The sequence below is a fragment of the Equus quagga genome, chromosome 4 (genome assembly GCF_021613505.1).
Source record: "Equus quagga isolate Etosha38 chromosome 4, UCLA_HA_Equagga_1.0, whole genome shotgun sequence".
Taxonomy (NCBI): Eukaryota; Metazoa; Chordata; class Mammalia; order Perissodactyla; family Equidae; genus Equus; species Equus quagga.
This window is the reverse complement of record NC_060270.1, coordinates 94,910,547-94,931,815: the sequence shown is the minus strand read 5'-3', so window position 1 is coordinate 94,931,815 and position 21,269 is coordinate 94,910,547. Positions and strand designations below refer to the sequence as shown.

The 21,269-nt window shown below is 39.8% G+C and overlaps 1 protein-coding gene across 8 annotated transcripts in view; it reads right to left on the bottom strand.

Annotated features, from left to right (window-relative positions):
* Window positions 1–21,269, bottom strand: part of FMNL2 (formin like 2) — a 291,924-nt gene that overhangs the window by 52,303 nt on the left and 218,352 nt on the right. For all 8 annotated transcript variants that reach the window (XM_046658831.1, XM_046658832.1, XM_046658830.1 and 5 more), the window contains 3 exons: window positions 12,370–12,478; window positions 8,550–8,626; window positions 6,794–6,887 (listed from right to left, as the gene is read on the bottom strand). In XM_046658831.1, the coding sequence (XP_046514787.1) occupies window positions 6,794–6,887; window positions 8,550–8,626; window positions 12,370–12,478 (280 nt within the window). The remainder of the gene's footprint in view (window positions 1–6,793; window positions 6,888–8,549; window positions 8,627–12,369; window positions 12,479–21,269) is intronic.

Here is a 21,269-nt window from a genome sequence, read left to right as displayed (position 1 = left end):
AAACTAATCATAAGGATCATTAAAGGAACGAGGGCAAAGCATCAGAGTCAGAGAAGCAGCCATGAGTCAGGGAACGTAAGCAGCTTCTAGAAACTGAAAGGGCAAGGAAATGGATTCTCCAGAAGAACACCATCCTGTAGACATTTTATACGTCTGACCAACAGAACTGTACAACATTAAACTTGTGTTGTTTTAAGCCACTAAGGGGGTGGCAATTTGTCACAGCAGTGATAAACGAATACACCTGGTTAACTCTTATTCATCCTAAACTCAGCCCAGGCACCCTTTTCCTCAGGAAGCCTCCCCCAGAGAGCTCTGACCCCATCTGCCCGCCTTCCTCCAGCTCCTCTTGGTTGGCTGTTCCACCTCTTTGCAAAGCAGCCGGCACATCCCTTTATAGAGCCTAAGAGTGTAACTGTTGAAATATTTATCTCTTTCCTTAACTAGACTGGGACGCTCCGTTTTAAGAGTAAGGCCTATGTCTTACTCATTTTCTTATGTCCAGGGTTTATTAATATTTCTGACACACAGTGGCAGTCAAATATTCATGAAAATTTTTTCCAGTAAGTTAGCAGGACTCAGCCCTTAATCATCAGCAGGATTCGAGCCTTCACTTCCTTACTGGATGATGAAGACACAGATGATAAAGAAATAACTAGTTCATCACCAGGCGCTCTGAAATCCTATGTAAATGGCTACTTTCTCCTCTATAAAGGCTCTCAAAATATTGTTTGCTCATAAAACACTGGCTTGAGATAAGCAGTGACTAACCTTTCTATCATCAATGAACATGTTTATAAAGTTTTCAGTCCTGAGGAGAAACCAAGTACTGGATTGACTGAAGGAGAGAGAGAAAAATAGAAGAACTAAAGATATATTGGTAATTCTTGAAAAGTTATTGTATTTTCCAAAGGTGACCACAGCAGCCTCTCCCACCCCACGTGTTCTTCTGCACTGTGACGCTCACACTCCATCACCAAGAAGTGAAGTCACTGCCTTCCCCTTTGCATCTGGGTTGTCCTTAGGGACTCACCTGTAACCATCAGAATGCAGCAGAAGTGACACTGATGACTTCCAAGACTAGCTCAGAAGACTTGTTGCAACTTCTGTCTCTCTGAATGCCTGCTCTCGGAATGCTCCTGCCTGGATGCTCTCCCTTGGAAGCCAACTGTCACACTGTGAGAGGCTCCAGCCACATGAAGCTCTACATGGAGGCACTCTGGTTGCCAGGCTCCACTAAGCTCAACCTCTGAGTCATCACAGCCCAGAAACAAGCTACATGGGTGAAGAAGCCTCCAAATGAATTCTGCCCCTAAGTTAATCAGCTCTTCCCTGATGAGGCCCTAGACATGATAGAGCAGGGACAATCATCCCTGCCATGCCTAGCCTGTCTTCCTGACCCACAACAGCCATGAGCATAATAAAACTAAGTTTGGGATAATTTATTATGCACAAGCAGTAACTGCAAGAGTCAATAAACAGTCCAAAAAAAAAATTACTCTGCTTTTGCTTCTTGATCGTAGGAAGATGAGCTGGCCAAAGACGACTCTCGGTGAATTAGATTAATCTAATTCTGGCCATAGTGATGTGGTGAAATACACACACGCTCTAAAACTGTAGCTGCCATAATTTGAGATTTGAGAGAACACATTCCTTCTAGTTTAGTGAGAAACTGAAAAAAGTCCCCTTCTCTCCATGTTGACAATTTTACCACGGACGGAGTTATCTGGATGGTCCTGTGCTGGATTTATAATCCTATACCCTCAAATGTTCCAGAGGTTAGATTAGGTAGGATTAAACTCCAAGGGATGCTGGAAGCACACCAAAATGTCTGCTCTCCTTCCTGCCCAATTTGGTCCACTGTAAATAAAACTTGACAGGCTTTCTTAAATCAACTTAATAATGTGTAGCACGAGTGCTTTCAGATGCCCAGTAGCTAAACCACATCAGCTTTCTTAGGAAGCCTTCTAGCAAAAGGCGAAAAAAATAACGGCTACTGCCAAGAGTGCTGTGTACAAGAGAGCTGGTGGCCTTGAGTGACTCATTTCACAAGGCTCCATCTCTCTACACGGAAGGTCAAAAGTGGGAAGGAGTTGGGACTTTAATAACCAAACTCAGGCCTCAGGCTTACTTGGTAAGCCAGATGCTGTCATTTTGGAAGCAGATGAAAACACAGTTATAATCGATTTGGAATTCTGATGAATTCCAGGTGCATCTCTCAGCAGCCTGGGGGAGCTAGTAGCTCCAAGCCCTCAGAGGGTTTTATTACTAGTGTCAGAGGAGGCTATTCCATTGCAGAGTCTACGGGGTCTCCATACTTCTCCCCTTTGATTTGAAATGGGAGCACTTATTTGCCACACTTTCGGGGAGACACTCTTAAAGGCAATTTCTCAGATATATTAAAGAACGTAATGGAAAAAATTAAGAAGACTAGGAAAAGCTGAGGAGAGCAAGGTCCAGGTAGAAGACCTCAAGGTTGCTAAGGGAAATTGGATTACAGATAGTATTTATAACTCTAAAGTGGGCGCTAGTTGATGTCCTTAACCAGTAAGAGTAGTTTTATGACCCAATGGATTGCTAGCTATGGTTCATGTCATTTGGGAGAAAAGAAAAAGCATGACCAGAACCCCAAATAGTGTTTATGGTGGCTCAGCTTCAAGGGCACAGCCTGAGAGTCTAGCCACATTTTAGGAATGCCTGCCCATTTTCCAGGCCTGTTTCTCCAGGCTCCTTGTCAACTCTATGCATTTCTCAGCATTCTTCCAATCAACTCTTTCGTCTGTACGTTAGAGTCAGTTTCTGCTTCTTGCAAACAAGACCCTGAACTAATAGAAATACTGAGTAAACTTTACTTCCAAATGTATTTTTTTCTGTCGGCAGGCCAAATGCTCAAAAACATATTGCCTTGTAACTAAGAAAGTATCAATTGAGGGAAGATGGTAATATGTCTTTCCACATGGCTAAACTAGCCAATAAGGAAAACCAGATGACTTCCTTGTTCTCACCGTGGTCCTCAATTCAGGACCATAAATTTCTATGAGGAGATGTTTCAACACCAAAACCAATATTAATTCCGTTAAAAAAAAATTTTTAAGACAAAAGAATTCAAGGAGCATAATGGTTGACAACAGTTTAATCTTCATCTACTCACTACATGAGTAGGCATGTCACAAAACATGTCTGGTACAAGTTTACCATCTGAACTTATGTCATTAAAATTCATTTATTGTCATATACACTGAGGTGATGTATGTGCTTGCTCAGTGACATCAGGCTTAGGCCCCAACCTCCACACTCACCAAAAGCAAGGTCTTTGGTTTATATTCTTCCCACCAACAGATCCATTAAATTGGAAGTGCTTCCTATTTTTCTAAAACATGTACTTCAGATATTCTAAGATGTAGCAAGATTTCTTTGCCAAAAGAATAGAAACCAAACTTGCTGGGGCTGTGAATATTAATTGAAATATGAGAAATTGATGTAATCATACATAAAAATCTATCAAAAGCTAAAAGATACCTTCCTTCAATTCACATTTGAATTAATGAGTAGTGGTCAAATAGGAATGGATTTGTTGGCTCTAGAAGCAGAAGGGGGAAGAGTCCTGCTACATACTTAAGATGTGTGGTCTTTAAATTTCCTTTTAGCATCTGGTGTCTCAGCTCTGTTCTAACAATGATCAAAGCCTCAAGGGTCTGGCTACTCCAATGCATATTACTTTACTTGCAAGAATAGATACTGATGTCTGATGCTGAACCACCCTTCGCCAGTCCTCCCAGTGAAAACAGGGATAATCCCTTCATCCCTCTTAAGGAGCTGGGGGGAATCCCAACTTACTAAATGGGATAAAAAGCTTTACAAACAATCTTGAGGGCAATGACTCTTCTCTGGCCCTCCTTCCTGGTATCCTGGTACCTAGTATGGTACTCTGTCTGCCATGGACAGCTCAAAAGGTATTACTCACTCACCAAAACCCTATCTGCACAGGCATCTGAGATCAAAAGGACGACTCTTTCTAATCAGGAGCAGCTGGCTCCCAAACCACCCTAAACCAAGAAGATTCCACTGACATTTTTGCTAAAAAGATTAAAGAGTACACTCTTCACTATGTTGTATAAGAAAAAAAGAATCCACTCACATAAACATGGGAGAAAAAGAGAAAAGGAAGGGATTTAAAAGATTTTGGGCTGTGAGTGGCATTGACTTTTCTAAAAAGCAAGATCAATACCAAGTAACACCTTTTTCACCCTAAGATTAAACAGATAAACAGGTTGATGCTCTTTTGACCTATCCATAAGAATAAAGCTTCTCAGGGGTATGCTCCTGCTCTGTCCTCATTCACAAGGCAATGAGGATTAATCCCTTTGCTTGGTCTGTCTACACAGACACCAGAGCTTGAGGTTAATGCAGGCCAACAGCACACAGAGAACCAGCTCTGTCCTTGTCCCTTCTCCCACTTGGATTGGTTCCTCTAAGATGTAAATGCTTGTCCAAGGAGAATCAGAACTAAACACCCACCATCATTCATAAGTAATTACAGAAACAAGGCAGATTTTGGTTAAAGCTCTAAAAATTCAACGTCAAAATTAATTCAGGTCTCATGTAGTAGAGCCAGCTATTAATTATATTTAGTAGGATTACTTTTTTTTCCCCAACTAAGCACACACTGTGCCCCAAATGGCTAAACCATATACAATTCTGACATGAGATAATTAAAACTCAATTCTGCAAGTATTTATGTTCCTGTTATGCATAAGAAAGACATTATAGCTTACCTAAGAGAAAACAAACTTAACATTCATCTCATGATTTACTGGCTTTAATTAACACTGATTCTATGCAATTATAACTTTAGGACATAATTTGACCTGCAGTATAATCAGGTCACCAATAACTGTAGTGTAAGTGCTTCCAGCGTGGGAAGGATTTGGTGTGTGATGTGTTCAAATATGATCTAATGGTAAAGATTTGGGAGTTATATTATTGGCACATGCTGTTTCATTTTTCAGATTAGACTCTTCCACCCAAACATATACTTCCTTATTTATAAATGTAAAGTTTTACGTATTGATATACGCTATATAAAAACATTCATAGACAAACATTCATATACTCTTATCCCTAAAGTCTCTATTTGTTTTGGAGGTCAGAATATGAATTAAAGATTCACTATTATTCTTCAACATTTTCCTGGAACCTGAATATTTTTTCACTATCACTGAGGCTGAATAGATAAAAAGACAGTATTTGGTGGTGTCCATCGTTGGCATTAACAAAATGGATAACATCAAAACCTTAAAGCAGGAACTGGGAGAGAGGCAATTCAAATAAAGAGGCAGGAGGACTGTTTTCCCTGGTGACATTTTTGAAGCTTCCCAGCCCATATACAGAATTACCGGTCGCTCTCTAGTACATTTGGCAGTGGGGGTACCGAGTCCAATTAAGGGGGTAGGGTGTGAGGAATGGCTCCAAGGTCCTGTCTAATTCAGGATTTCCTCCAGGAGATTCACACACAACTGAGCCCAAATGGCACCTGAAAGGGAAGTTCAGGATCAGAAGCACCAAATCCTGATCCTGGCTCTGCCGCTTATCTAGCCAGGTGACCACAGGCAAATAATGTATTTGAATTTTAGTTTATTCTTCTATACATGGAGATACTAATACTCGTCTCACAGATGTTCTTAGAGAAACAAGTGATTTCATGTGTGTACCTAGTACAGCCCCTGACATAGTAGGTCCTCAACAAATACTAGCTAGGTTCTACTCCAGAGGGTCCCAGGAAAGGTACGAGAGAGCCTGGAAGTCCCTCTGAGATATGGATTTTAATCCAACAGCATCTGGAATCCAAGGGGATTGCCAGGATAAGGCACAATCGGGCTGAGGGTCCTTCTGTAACCTGGGGCTCCAAGTGCCTTCAATTATCTTTGTAATTTCCCACCTCAAAGTAGCCTCAGATGTCAGGCACATACTAGGGAACAAACAGGCACTCTCCCCGGCCATGTAATGAGCACTCCACCAAGGGAAACTGGCTGGTAGAGCAGTGGTGACGTCTCGATACCTTGGGCGGGAGTCCTCGGGTTAATATGATCTATGTGTAATTGCTTCTTCTGTGGTAGTGATTTAGTTTCCACTTTCAACCATGCATGTCTACTGGTGTACTGTTTGCCTGGGACAGGTCACCTGATTAAGACCACAAACTGCTGAAATCAGTGTATATATTTATTTGATAAGTGTTTCATAGCATCCACCAAAGCAATGATAATACATATGATTTGAGGAAAATAAAAATGATGAAAGAGTTTGTAAAATTTACATGGTGGATGCTCAAAAAGCAACCACAATGAAAACCACATACATTTAACAAAACCTGTTTTCAAATTGGCTAGTCCATATTCTCCAGAGGAAAATGAGCACTGCAAATAGTCTTTAACTTTCCTTGGAAATGAGACACCAAAGAAAGCTTAACGCACCCATTTAAGATATTTAGACAAAGTTCATTATTTCTCCCTTACTGATGTCTTAGAAAATTAACTATTATACCCCTTAGGCCCTAGAATAAATAAAAAGGTAAATCATGGTGACAGATGTTAACTAGACTTATTGTGGTGATCATTTTGCAATATATACAAGTATCGAATCATTATGTTGTACACCTGAAACTATTATGTTATATGTCAGTTATATCTCAATAATAAAAAACACGCACACACACAAAAGGTGAATCTTTCTATTTAAAGATGTCCAAATAAAGATGTTTCTATGAGCATTCTTTTAAAACTATGGAGTATCCTACCTCCTTAAAGTTGTCAAATGCTGATAAAATGATTTCATGCCCGCCTCTGACAAGACAAACGGCTGCCAACAGTTCTAAAACAAGAGCTTTTGTTCTGTCAAAACAAGAAGAAAAAAGAAAAACACAGATCAACGAAAGTGACACAACGAATCAGCTGTTCTTTCCTTCTAAGATGGATATGATAACAACAAAATATTTGTCCGTGTATGTCCTTTAAACTTGTACTGAGACATAGTTACAGTAAAGCACATTTTTAAACCTTTAGTAACTTCTAGATATGTGCTTTATCTAGGATAGCAAATTTGGAAGGCATGTTTTCCACTCCCCAAATTCCAAATTACTCACTAATGAAAATTCTGGGAAGATTAGTCTTTTAGTCCTATCATCAGGTGACACAGTACAATATGGTTGAAAAAGTTTTATTGATGAGCTAAGGAAAATAGGAAACTTGGCAATATTCAGGAAAACAACCCATTGGTTAAATGTTTTCTTTGGTTTGAGAGTCAGAGATAAAATATTTGCCAAAAAAGCTCAAAATCAACTGAAATTAATGTCCTACATTTCGAATGTAGGAATTTGCAGGTAGTGCCATGAAAATCTCCCATGATAATGCAAGTCTCCATCATTTCTTCTTCCTATGTAGGAGACCTGAAAGGAGCTGGACTCCAGCTGTGCTAATATGAGAATATTTTCTCTGACTCAAGAAAAGAAAATAAAACTCCGTCTGAAATATTCTTAGAAGAAGAATCTTGGAGATACACGCTAAGTTTTCAAAAACAGTGTCAAAGACAGCATTGTTTCTTCAGAATAAGATCACTTCAGTATTTCATCTCTTTTCTGGAATAAAAGCTATTGCCAACCTCTAAATAAAGACTGTTTTGACAATCCACAATGTCGATTATCTTAAGAAAAATGAATAAGGACTTCCCCAGAGCAGAAAGCAGGGAAAAAGAAGCAATCAAAAAGTCACAAAAGCTTCAATCAGGAAAAATTTGAAATAATAATATTCAACAGTTAAACAGGACTTTAAGGTTTGCATTGCATTCCAAATCAGAAAGGATCTAATTTATAATCAGATTTTTTAGTTGAATTAACAGTTTGCAGATACACAGTCTACACAAAGGTATCTGATGAAAGAGAATAACATGTGGGAAATGCAGAATGCCTCACCAGAATGGAAAACACATTACAGTGACTAAAATAAACTGAGGAAGACAGGCTGCCAGAGGTAACCTGTGATGTGAATAATACATGGCACTGGCCTTTAGAGAAAGTGAATATAGAAAGAAATCTGCATGCACAGTTATTTTTTTGTTTGTTCGTTTCTTTGGTAATAAAAGCTACATACATAACGGTTGCAAGTGAAGTGCGGACAAGGGAGAGTGGCTTTAGTTAGCTTTCAGCAATAAGCGGTGTAGCTAAGTCTGTATCAAGACTCTCCTAGCCCCAGTTCTGACAACCTGGCAACCTCAGGCTCTCCAACAAATTTTGGTAATTTTGCAAGGATGCTGAGAACAGGGCCTCGAAAAGAATGAAAGCTGGAAGAGAACAGCGAAGGGCTAGAGTTGTCACCCATTGCTCAGCTGTGCCACATGTAAGAACGAAACTTAGCTGGTCTACACAGCCAAGGAGTCTACTGGCAATCTTAATTCGAAGAGCCACACTTGACAGTTTCCACTCTAACTTGGTTAAGAGTTGACTAGCTCTCTGCTTTCCCTAGTCAGATTTAGACTTGCACATTACAGAGCAAGCTTACCTGGGATTCTTGTTGTTCAAGCTTAGTGCAATCTCATTGACAGCATGAGGATGAGACATGACCATGTTGAAGCCATACTGAAATGAAGGTGGAAAAAACAAAGTATTAGCAATCAACCCGGGGCTTGCCATTGTTGACTAAAAAACAAAAACCTGAAGTTTCTACCTCATGTAATTTATACCATCATAAATGCATTTATGTCTCTAGCACATGAGTGTCTGAACATATTTTTCTATGAAAAATTTTAGGAATCATGATTATCAAGGGACCATATTCACATTCTTTATGAATGAACAACATGCTTCTCTTTATTAAAATGGTAAAAAGCCTCCAGCCCAGTGGTTCTCAATCCTGGCTGCTCATTAAAATCACCTGGAAGAGTAAAACACAAAACACTGACTCTCCAGGACCCGCCCTTGGTCAATTTATTCTGAACCTCAAAAGACGGGGCCCTGGGATCTGAATTTTTTTTAAGCTGACTTCACTGTGCAGCCAAGGGTTGACGATCACTGTGTCTAGTCCTGTCTCTGGGCAATGGCTATCAGGACCAAGAGCCTAGGAAAACCTGCCTTGTTCTGAGGCATGTTGCTCATCCTTCTATAAAACGAAGTTCAAAGTTCAACAACAGGCTCAAGAATCATTCTTGATTCTACTGAGTTGAGGAATTATTAATTCTCTTCCAAACTCACTCTCAGTTCATAACTTTTTCAACTACACTGAGCAAATATAAGTAATCAGAAAAAAACTTCTAAAAGCTCCCATCACATCAGTCCACCCACACAGATCTGTGGCTTAGCTCCTCACCTCTTCCTAAAGATGAACTCTCTCACACTCCAATGCAAGGCCTAGCCTTCCACTTGGGTCCCTGAGCCCATTCCCTCTCACCTACTCAAGAACATCAGATGCTCCAGCAAGTCTCCCATCCCCCATCATTATTTCTCCCTCTCTGATTCATTACCATTAGCATAAAAACATGACGAAAATTCTCTTAACTTACACAACAACAATGAAATCTCTCTCGATCCTACAACCTGTGTCCAGCTACTGCCTCATCTCTCTGCTATCCTTTAGAGAAACACTCATGGTTTTTCTCTAAAGCACTCATGGTCTCCCGATTCTTCTTCTAATGTCTCTTGAAACCACTCCAACCAGGCATTTCATGCCACCACTCCAACGAAACTGTTTGCGCCAAGCTCACCAACAACCCGCACTCTGCTAGAGCCAATGGCCAACTCTCACCCCTCAACTTATATGACACTAGTCACGTAAGCATTGGTCACTGAGCTGAGAACTACCTTGCCGAAACATTTCCTGTTCTTGGCTCCTAACTTCCTGGCTATTTCTTAGTCTCTCTAGCTAGGTTTTCCTCATCTCTCTGACATTTAGACAGAGTGCCCCAGGGTTATTTGTCACCTCTTTGCTTTTCTGTCTACCCCTGTTGATCTCCTTCACTCCCATAGCTTAATATACCATCTATTAACTCCCTAATTTGTGTCTCCAGCCCAGACCTCTCTGCCTTGACCTCCAGACTAGCATGTCCAACCACCTACTTAAGATCTCTATGTGGCTGTCTATGGGCATCTCAAAGTTAACATCCCCAAACAGAACCTTTCAACATAGTTCCCCAATCTGCTGATCCTGCAGCCTTCCCCATTTCAGTAGATGGCAACTCCATCTTACAGGTGCCCAAGACACCTTGGAGCCACCCTCTACTCCTCATCACATATCTAATGCTATTGCCTATACCATCAAAATAAAACCAGAATCTGGCCCCCTCTCATCATCTCTACTCTATAATCCTGGTCTAAGACACTACTAACACTCACCTAAAATTAACGCAACAGCCTCCTAAATGTTCTACCACCTATTGTCTTTGTTCCCCAAAGTCAATCCTAAACACAGAAGCCAGAGTGATCATGTCACATTTTTCCTCAGAATCCTTAAATAACTTTCTACTCATAGTAAAGCCAATGTCCTTTCATGGGCTTATAAAGCTCTACACAATCTGGACCCCTAGTCAACTTCAGATTTCATCTTCTACTCTTCTCCTTCTTTCTCATTCTGATCCAACCAACCTGCCCTTGAGCACACCAGACTTATTCCTGCCTCAGGGTCTTTGCACTTACCCTGCTCTCTGCCTAGAATCTTCTTTCCCTAATATCCCTTACCTTGTTCTCTCACATTGAAGTTGTTACTAGATGTTATCTCCGCAGTGACACTTTCCTGGCTGGCCTATTTAAAACTGAACCCATATTTTCAGTACTTCCTACTCCTATTTCCTGGTCATTTTTTCTACAGTACTTAGTCATAGTTCTCTGGAGCCAGTCTTTCTGGGTTCAAATGTGACTCCACCACTTACAAGCCATATGATCCTGGACAAATTACTTAACTTCTCCATGTCTCAGTTCCCTCATCAGTAAAATGCAGAGGGTAATATTGCCAATCTCACAGGACTGTTGTGAGGCTTAAATTAATTAATATGTTTAAAAGCACTAGACCTATAGGAAGTACTATGCATTAGCTAGCATTATGTAAGTGTTAGCTTTCATTTCATTATATCATCATCATTATCTGGAATGCTATCTTGTTTACCAATTTATTTATCATCTGTCTCCCCTCATTAGACAGTAACTTCCATGGGGCACTTATTTATTTAATGTCTTTGTGTCTAGAACAGGGTCTGTCCGGCAATGTTCAAAAAATATTAATCAACTGAAAGAATAAATGCATGTTTCCCTTCTGAAATTCAATTCAGCACCCTTATGTTGGGTTTGAACTCTAATACCAACTGTCTACCTATGTATTTATTGTCCATTTCTACTTGTATTCATCTGTCACTTCCATATCAATGGAAATCAAATCCTATTTTTATATTTGAATTATGTTTTTCTAATTCTAACCCCTGGTTTGCTTTTCTAACTATTCTTTTGACCCTGTCAGTTCACCCTAGACACTCCAGGCTCTAACTTCCACTTTGTGGTTAGGATTAATTCAACCCCGACACTGCACTGTCTCCCCCAGCGTTTCTCAGAGTGAGGAGAACCTGCAGCACAATCACCTGAAGGAGGACTCTGTATGTTTAACAAGCATCCTCCAGGTGCTTCTTTTACAGATCAGGAACCACTGGGTCCAACAGACAGTAATTATAATTTCTTCCTATTCATCGTATAAACCTTTGAGAACCACTGACCTACCCAGTGTGTGAGTCTATTCATTCCTAGAGTTCTAAAGTTGTTCCATTACTGCCCACAACCAGCAGCTTACTCTTGTGTTTAATGGTCACAAATACCTACCAAGTAAGCTAGACAGGTTTATCCATGTAGGAGGAGAATGCCTTTCTTTTAAATACATTATAAATTATAAATGCTAATTAAAATATGAGGGCAATGGACTAAATCTTGAGTATTAGAATGAATCAGATCTTTTTTCAATAGAACCTCATTAAATCCTGATATTTAATTCAAATAGAAATAATACAATAATAATACAAAGAAACCAAAGAGAACGAGATCTAAGTCTGACGAATTCAGATTTTTTCTTTTTTTTTTTTGAGGAAGATTAGTTCTGAGCTAACATCCACTGCCAATCCTCCTCTTTTTGCTAAGGAAGACTGGCGCTGAGCTAAAATCTGTGCCCATCTTCCTCTACTTTATATGCGGGACGCCTACCACAGCATGGCTTGCCAAGCGGTGCCATGTCCGCACCCAGGATCCGAACTGGCGAACCCTGGGGCCGCTAAAGCAGAACATGCGCACTTAACCGCTGTGCCACTGGGCTGGCCCAAGAATTCAGATTTTTTAAACGATCAGAAACCACATACCTGATAATTCATGATGGCGCGTAAACACATGATACAGACATGTACGTCATCTTTCTTACTCACTAATCTTGAATTTTTCAGAGTTCTTCTGCTTGGCAAAGTATTATATCTACAAATAAAAAGGGAAACTTCTATAAAAATACAGATTTTCTTAGCACAGGCACACACAATTAAAAAATGGACATTGTTCTCTACCTTTAGCTGCACCTAAATGAGGACTGCAGGTCAAATACACCATCAACAAACCCATCACCACAAAGTTATTTCCACAGACTGAGAGGGCTACATGATTCTCTGTACTGGCCATCATCTTGTCAGGCCAGATAGCCATGGACACTGAAACTCAACCCCACTCACAGCATGTAACAAATCGGACTGTACATGAGACTCATCAATAACCCCAGGCTCCTAATCAGTAGGCCATGCTGAGTGTGCACAGATCTGAGGCAATACGCATGCAGACTGTATTTGCAAACAAGCGAAGAGGTGACACTTAGCTTGTATGTAGACCTCCAACCATCTGACCCAATTTTATTTTAACTGCACCTTCTCATTACTGCTCTCCAGAGTCCTTGCTTCAGAATTTAAGTCCAGGCAAGGCCATATATTAACAACTTTGATATCAGCCTGTGATGGTGGAACTTAATGGTATGCAAAACCTTAGCTAAGCAAATGTCCCCACAGCCTGATCCCTCACCTAAAGCCTGGTAGGGTAGCTGCAACTTAGCGGGAAACGTGCTGCTATTTCACAGGGTTAAGATGTTTCAATGTTAGGATTCATTCTAGAGGCCCTACATTGCTAAGCCTTAGTTCTCCTGGCTAGAGATTTATCAGAGCCTGCAAGTAGTAAAGAAGTGACAATGTAACACAGTGCAAGTGGAAAAGACGATGACACTGAGGGCTTCAATATGAACTTTAAATTATTGCCTCAGAATGGAAACACAGGTAAGCTCGCCCTGCAACTCTAAGCCTAAAATAAAAGCAAATTTCAAAAGATGTCAACTACTTTTCTACAGAGAGAGCCAATGACAAATACAGCACAAAATAACCTCTAGGCTGGCCTTCCTTCTTGAATTGAAGTAATTAAAAAATTTAAAGAAAGGTATGATTAATATTAAGTGCTTTCAAAAGTCCCACAGGTGCAGGCTAAGAGTTGAAAACTGAATTCACAGGTTTGTCTGAAACTGTTCAGCTGAGCAGTACTTTTATTTTTTTTTTAAGATTGGCACCTGAGCTAACAACAATTGCCAATCTTTTTTTTCCCCCCACTTCTTCTCCCCAAAGCTCCCCAGTACACAGTTGTATATTTTCTAATTGTGGGTCCTTCTAGTTGTGGCATGCGGGACGCTGCCTCAAGGTGGCCTGATGAGCAGTGCCATGTCCGCGCCCAGGATCCGAACCGGTGAAACCCTTGGCCAGTGAAGTGGAGTTCAAGAATTCAACCACTCAGCCATGGGGCCAGCGCCTGAGTAGTACTTTTAAATTTCTTTTTCTATTCAAAAACTATCAAATAGAAGATGAGTCTTTCACATAAGCCTACTAATGAGTCAAATAAATTTCTGAAAAGCACTTCAATAAGTCACTTGCCCCAATACACCTGAGTGTGTAAAATTCGGTTTGCTCATGCTAGTTATAAAGGATGCTTTATTTGAGGACTTCTGGCTTTGTTCTCATGAGGAAATAAAATTTCAACAATGGAAGTTGGCCCAATTCAATTTGGAATGCAAAAACAAAGTTAAAGATACAAACTCAGATTCTGGTGTTAGTAAGCCCAATTCAACATCTAAACTCCAAATTACAATCTGTGTCATTGCCATTACCTCAGCCTGAGAACGACTGCTAACTCACTTGATGGATGTCTCACAGAGATTGGCGCATCTTTAAACAACCACCACACAGACCCAAGTTGGACCCAAGGATACGTGACCTTCTTAGTCTACATCTGAAGTTCTTTCCCTTCCTCTACATTTCTTAATTCATTTTAACCTCAGTTTTACATTTCTTTAGTGGAATCATTTGTTAGGTATATAATAGTCAATGAGAGAGAGTGTCATATTGAATCTAAAGCAACGGCTACTAGTGTAAAACAAAGTCATCTAAGATTAAGTTAAAGAAAAAAGAAAAGGTGATTTCAAGGGCATCAATTGCCCTTTGCTGAACTAGATTTATGTGCAGGAGATACACTGACTACAGAAAACTATAAGGAAGATGCGATAAATCATTCTCCACAGTCGCATGTCTCTGCATCACTTCCAAACAAATTTTAATGACTCCAGCAAGTAGACGAAACTCACAACATTTAAGGGTGTTACCAAAGAGGTGTAAAGTAACATAGTAGGTTCTTTTATTTTTTAATCCAGTTTTTCAGCTATATTAAAATAAGACTCTTTCTAAGAAGCCAAAATGTCTTTGTCATTACTTGCATTATTTCCAGAAACCAGCAAAAATTAATTAAAATAATACCCTACTTACTAAATATTAACACAAAAGGCACTATTTGTTGTAGTCGGTGGTCAATCTCAAATACATATTCTGGATCAACATTTAAAATGTATTTAATATGAAACAGCACGAGCATATTGATCAATATTTAACAGAGTTTAGAAAATACACTATATGTCAATAAATAAAAACAATGTATTTTATTTAATAATGATATTCTATGCACAAAAACAATAGAGCTAATAATCTGTTCTCTAAAGTATACGGTATTCAAAATTTATTTTTCTCCAATTTTTGGTTTCTACAAAAATAGAGTGGGAATTGAAGGCAACATTTGAACTTGTGTTTAAAAATCATGGCATTACAATAAATAAAAAAACACCACCACAACCGATAACAAAAAAACAGAGCATTGACAGCTGAAGGAGATCTGTGATATCAATTATGCCAACCTCTCTGATACAGATGAGAAAACAGAAGCCCAAAGAAGTTACATCTACAGAGCAAGCAGAAGTAAGAGATGAGACCAGTCAAGACCCCAAGTCTCCCCACTGGGATTCAGGACAGTCACTTTCTACAAGTTGTTTCTCCATCTGACTCATCGACAATCTGTCAGGTTATCATTTGAAAAAGCTACCACCTACAGCCATATGTGCTGGTGAGTTCCCTGTCAAACGTTTATACGCTGTCATCCTGACAGCATTTTCTGCTTCAGTCCTATATAGGTGTCATTTCTCCCACTCCCCCCAAAATTATTTCACCATGAAGGATTAAGGCTGAGCAGCAGCATCTGGGCATCTTCTGCAGAACACAGCAACGAATCCACTTGGCAAAGATTTCTTTTGAAATCTTTATCCTATATCACTTCCCAGGAAAGTGAGTATTTTTTTTAATAGGAAATTTTGCTCTATATTTCAGAATTCTCACTCTAAAAGAATTTTCTCCCATTAAGTAAATGTACCCTGATAAATATCACACTTACAAGGTATTTGCTAAAGACTTAATTTAGGATCACCTTAAATCTCCAAGGCTAGATTTTAGGGACTGTACCATGAGTTAGCATGTACATTAATCTACTCTTCAGCATGCACATTTTGTGGAATTTGACAATTTACCTAATTAGATAATTGCTTTATTTGCTTTAATTATTACCTGAGTAACTGACTACCTTTTTACTTTTTGGATAAGTTAAGCTCTCATGCACCAGTGTTGATACCATACAAAAAACACCAGAGGAGCTGGTTTTAATAGATCCCCCAAGTCGACTCTAAAATATCAAGAGAATTAGGACTAACATTGACTGGATCTGCTTTACCAGAACAAGGACACCTGGACAAGGTGAGCAATCTAGAAGAAGTGACCTCTGGTGCTTTCCACCAGCCAGAGGAAATCAAACCAAATGATGAAGCCCCAACATTAGTTTTATTAAGCACCTACTGTTTATGCTAAACTCTACTAAGTGCTAAGAGAAAATGAAAGATAAAGATGCTGCTTCTGCCCTTGAGGGCTTACCATCTAGTTTAGGAAGCAATAGATAAGTACATACTGTAGTCCCTGAATTAAGATGTTCTCTGTCCACTCCAGCCCCAGCCCTTCTGTCACATGCGTGTTATAACGTATAAAATGAACTCAATATCAGTACACACACCTGCAAAGCACAATATGGTGGAGTGATAACAGTCACACTTTCTCAAAGGAGAACACTTGTTTTTGCAAAGCATCATACTTAAAATCCCCATATAGGTATAGCCAACCTTTTTCCTCAATCAAGCCAGATTTGACTGAGTTAAAATGGACCTACTCTTGTAACTGTCTTTAGGCATATGAAAGTTGTTTCCAAATAGGGCTGTAACTCAAGAAGTAAACATAAAAAGAATGGACAAATTGTGACAAGAGTATCATAAATGTGACGTGACAATGAACATAAACGTGAAATACCAATGCAGATTTAAAACATACTCATCTTAAGGTTCTTTGAATGGTGGAATTACAAGATACTTCCCTTCATTATTTTTGTCTATATTCTAAATTTTCTACAATGGAAGTGTATTACTTTCCAAATAAGGGAAAAAAGTTGCATGAAAAAATGAACTCTTGTAGATGGTCTAGGTTTCTATCCACCTGAAGACAGAAGGCTAACTAGATAATATGATCATAATGCTTTTCCCACTTACCCTAACGAAGGCTTTCTAGAAGGCTCTTAGGAAGAAAGCTGGTCCTAATCTCCCTTATAAAGCAGTTTCAAGTTTCTGTGATGAGGCCAAACTCTACCATAACACATGTAACCAAAGAACTAAGTATCATCAAGAAAACTAAGCTTTGAAATCTTATTCCCTGGTGCTGCAAATGTCCACCTGGATGTCGATAAACCTGAATACAATGATTAACAGTTCCCACAGAAAAAGGATGAGGGTAACTGATGAGTGTCACCAAACTCTATAAAGTGTACAAGTCACACTGACTCAGGCAGGGGTGGAAAGTCACAGCAATAATCAGTCGCCAATTAAAAATTCAAACAGCTCAAATGCAACTAGTCATAACAGCCAAATATTGCATTACAAGGTGCTGCTGCATCCTCACGTTAACACAAATAAATACGATTCGATACACTATCTTTGCAAGAGTAGATAAGGCCCCCCATACCCGGCTCTATGCCACAGCCCCTGAGGCTAAGCTATCTCCACCTTTCACAAGCATTGATCATCCCAGTCTACCTATTTGAATACACCTTCCACAAAGACCTGAGCTTTACAGGCATTAAGCCGGTGACTCAGTAGGAGGTACGAGTGCTTCTGTGGTAAACTGAGCATGTGTTCTGTTACAGAATTACATAAAGTGAAACCAAGTACTATAATATTTTCTTTCTGAGGCTACTACGAAACTTCATATAAAATAGAGACCATTGGAGCAGAGCCAGATTGGAGACTATCCCTCCAGTTCACTGTGGTATATTGAAAAGGCCCCCATGAGAGGCAGCGCCACTTACTCCAGGGTCTCCTCTGGACATTAAGGCAGACGAGCTTTGTCCTATCCATGGAATACGTCTTGAGTGACTGCAGATATTGCCAACAGCTGATGGTGCAGATTCTCTTAACTGAGTCTTAAAACTGGTTTCTTCACTAGTAGTTCTCAAATCTCATGCTCCATCATAGCTTAATCTAGGAGGGGGAGAAGCAAGAGGAGGGGGAGGGGCTTGCAAAGACCAATTCCATTCTGCCTCCTCCAGTGGCTGCCAGGCTAATGGTGTGCCCGGTGCATGGTTTTCAAGGCTTCTGTGGAACTGGAGAGGGAGGGAGGGGAATAGCGCAAGCTAAAATGCCACAAAGCTAAGCTGTTCTTACTGAGATTCAGTTGTTTGTCCTGAATAGATGTTCCCAGGTTACTGAAAGACTTTAATTTCTACAGTTCTGAAAAAGCCGATTCTGGCGTATTTTGCCAGTCTCCTCATTGCCTTGATGGATGAGAGCATTTACAGAGCTCCAGACTCCAATATTTTCACTCACATCCTATAACAGATATTTGCCGATTACTGTCTGCCTAACATATTCATTCTGAATAAGTGTAAGGATTCCTTCAAGGTGACAGGAACAGGTCTAAAGAGGTCCTGAAACAAGTAGGTCTCTTGTAACTCTGCACATTTTGCCTGAGATGTGAGGATCAGACGGAACTCCCTCAGATTCCAAAAGGGAAAACCAAGGGAATGAAATATTTAAGAGGGAGAGGTGACCCAATGCCTGGGCCACTGGGGAGGACTACCTACCCGCCTCCCGAGAACCCTTCTTTCTTCAAATGGGCAAGCAGAGCTTTGGGGCTCTGGATGCCTGGACACAAAAGGGGGGTTCCCAGAGGTCAAAAACAGCCCTGAGTCTAATTTGGGGCACTCCTGCCGTTTGTAGAAAAAATAATGGGGAAGGGATATTTAGGGCTATATTTTGAGGTCTCACGAGTTTTCTGGAAATCCTGTTTTTTAAGAGACAATTCTGACAAAAACTTTGCAGGGAAACTAACACCACCAAATTCCTCAGGCCCTCTTCTCTGTCAAGTGCGAGAACTGCCTGCTATCTTGTCAAGCACTGAAATAAAACTGTTACCCTAGAGTTCAAAGATGAGAGACTATCCTGGAAGAGCGGCCAATTAGAATTCACAAAGTTCTGTGAACATGGAAAGAAAGAAATTACAAAACCGACTTGAGATCAAAACCAAACAGAAATGACTCTAACCTCTGGTGTTAATTTTATGCACAGTCATTATACGTATATGAAATAATAAGTGAAGAAGTAATAAGTCAACACTAGTATGAGTAATAGGCATAAAAAACTAACTTTTTCATATATCTTTCCAGAAACCTATACAACACATTTCCTGTTTAGTACTATGGCAACAACTGCATCACCTACGTCACGTGTGGCAATGAATCTGCCAACAAGCAAGCAGCTCCACCTGCACAACACAGGCAGCAGGTGCTGTGGGGAGGGAAGGAATTTCTGTTTTCAAAGCCGCTCAGAATGGCTAATTGATTAGTGAGCTCCAACCAGTTGACTTCTTCTAATAAATGACAAGGCAAGTGAACCCTGCATTTCTGACTCCAGAAGGCAAAAGAGTGGCAAGGTCGGCAAAGGAAACGTGGGGAGGTAGCTCTCTCGGATCTGCTTCATGACGGACTGGATACACGGGAATTCCTCTGGCCAGGTACATGTTAGTATCTGAATTATATACAATGCTCGTCACAGTTCCAGTTAGTCACATTTTGCTGTCCTTAACCCACCACTCACTGTAAAGAGTTAGAAAAGGAAGCTACAGTAATTCTGAACTAGTTCCTCATGTTTAGGAATATAATAGACAAGTTAGACTACACCAAAGTAAAAAGCTTCTGCATGGAAAGGAAACAGAGTAAAAAGGTAATCTACAGATTGGGAGAAAGTAGAGGTTAATATCCAAAATAGATAAGAACTCCGCCTACTCAAGAGCAAAACAAAAAACAACAAAAACAAATGACCTGATTAAAGAATGGGCAAAGGACTTCAACAGACATTTCTCCAAAGATGACATACCAATGGCCAACGTCACTGATCATCAGGGAAATGCCAATCGAAATCCACAATGATTTATCACCTCACACCTGTGGGGATGGCCATTATGGAAGAAACAAGAGATCAGTTAGCAAGGATGTGGAAAAACTGAAACCCTTCTACACTGTTGGTGGTAATATAAGTCGTACAGCCACTTTGGAAAAGAGTCTGGAGTTCCTCAAAAAACTAAAAATAGTACTACCATATGAACCAGCAAACTGGCTTTGGGGTATTCATCCAAAAGAATTGAAATCAAGATCTCAAAGAGTCATCTGCATTCCCACGTTCACTGCAGCATTATTCACAATAGCCAAGACAACCTAAATGTCCATCAACAGATGGATGAAGAAAATGCGGTTAAGAAATAATAATTATGTGACGATAGGACAGTCAGCTAATGCTTTGGTGTTAATCATACTGCAATATATAAATGTATCAAATGAACATGTTGTGTGGGGCTGGCCTGGTGGCCTAGTGGTTGAGTTCAGTGCACTTCACTTGGGTGGCTGGGTTCACAGGTTCGGTTCCCAGCCATGGACCTACACCACTCATTAGCTATGCTGTGGCAGCAAGCTACATACAAAATAGAGGAAGATCAGCCACAGATGTTAGCTCAGGGCAAATCTTCCAAAGGGGGAAAAAAAACCTGGAAAAAATCATTTTAAAAAACATAATAAAAAACAAACACGTTGTACAATTTAAACTTACACAATATTATATGACAATTACACCTCAAGAAAAAAACAAAATACTACATATTCACGCGCACACAAAATATTAAGTCATGAAAGACAAAGAAAGGGTGAAGAACTGTTCAAAGTTAAAGGACACCACAGACACAACTACAAAGCAAAATAAATCATCATTGCATTGGATCCTGGACAGAGTTTGAAAACATGTTATGAAAGACAAACAATAATTGATGAAACTAAATATGCTAACCTAAAAAACTGTGCCAATATTAAAATATTCTGATTTTGAGAATTGCACCATGGTTATGTAAGAGTATGTCTTTGTTCTTAGGAAATCTACACTAAAATAATTAGGTGTGAAGGGGCATGATTCTGTAACCTACTCTCAAATGGTTAAAAAAGTGCTTACGGGGAAAAAAAAAGTCTTTACAGAACAAGTGTGCAAAAGGTGGAGTAAAGGGAGCAAACTGTTAACAATCACTTAACTGTGTAAAGTGCATAAGGGAGATCACTGTACTATTCTTGCAATGTTTTTAGTTTTAAGTGATATCAAAATAAAAAGTTACAAAAAAGAAAATGTGGTAAACACACGCAATGGAATATTATTCAGCCTTATTAAACAAGGAGGAAAATCCTGCAATATGCAACAACATGGATGACCCTGAGGATGTTATCCTTAGTGAAATAAGCTAGTCAC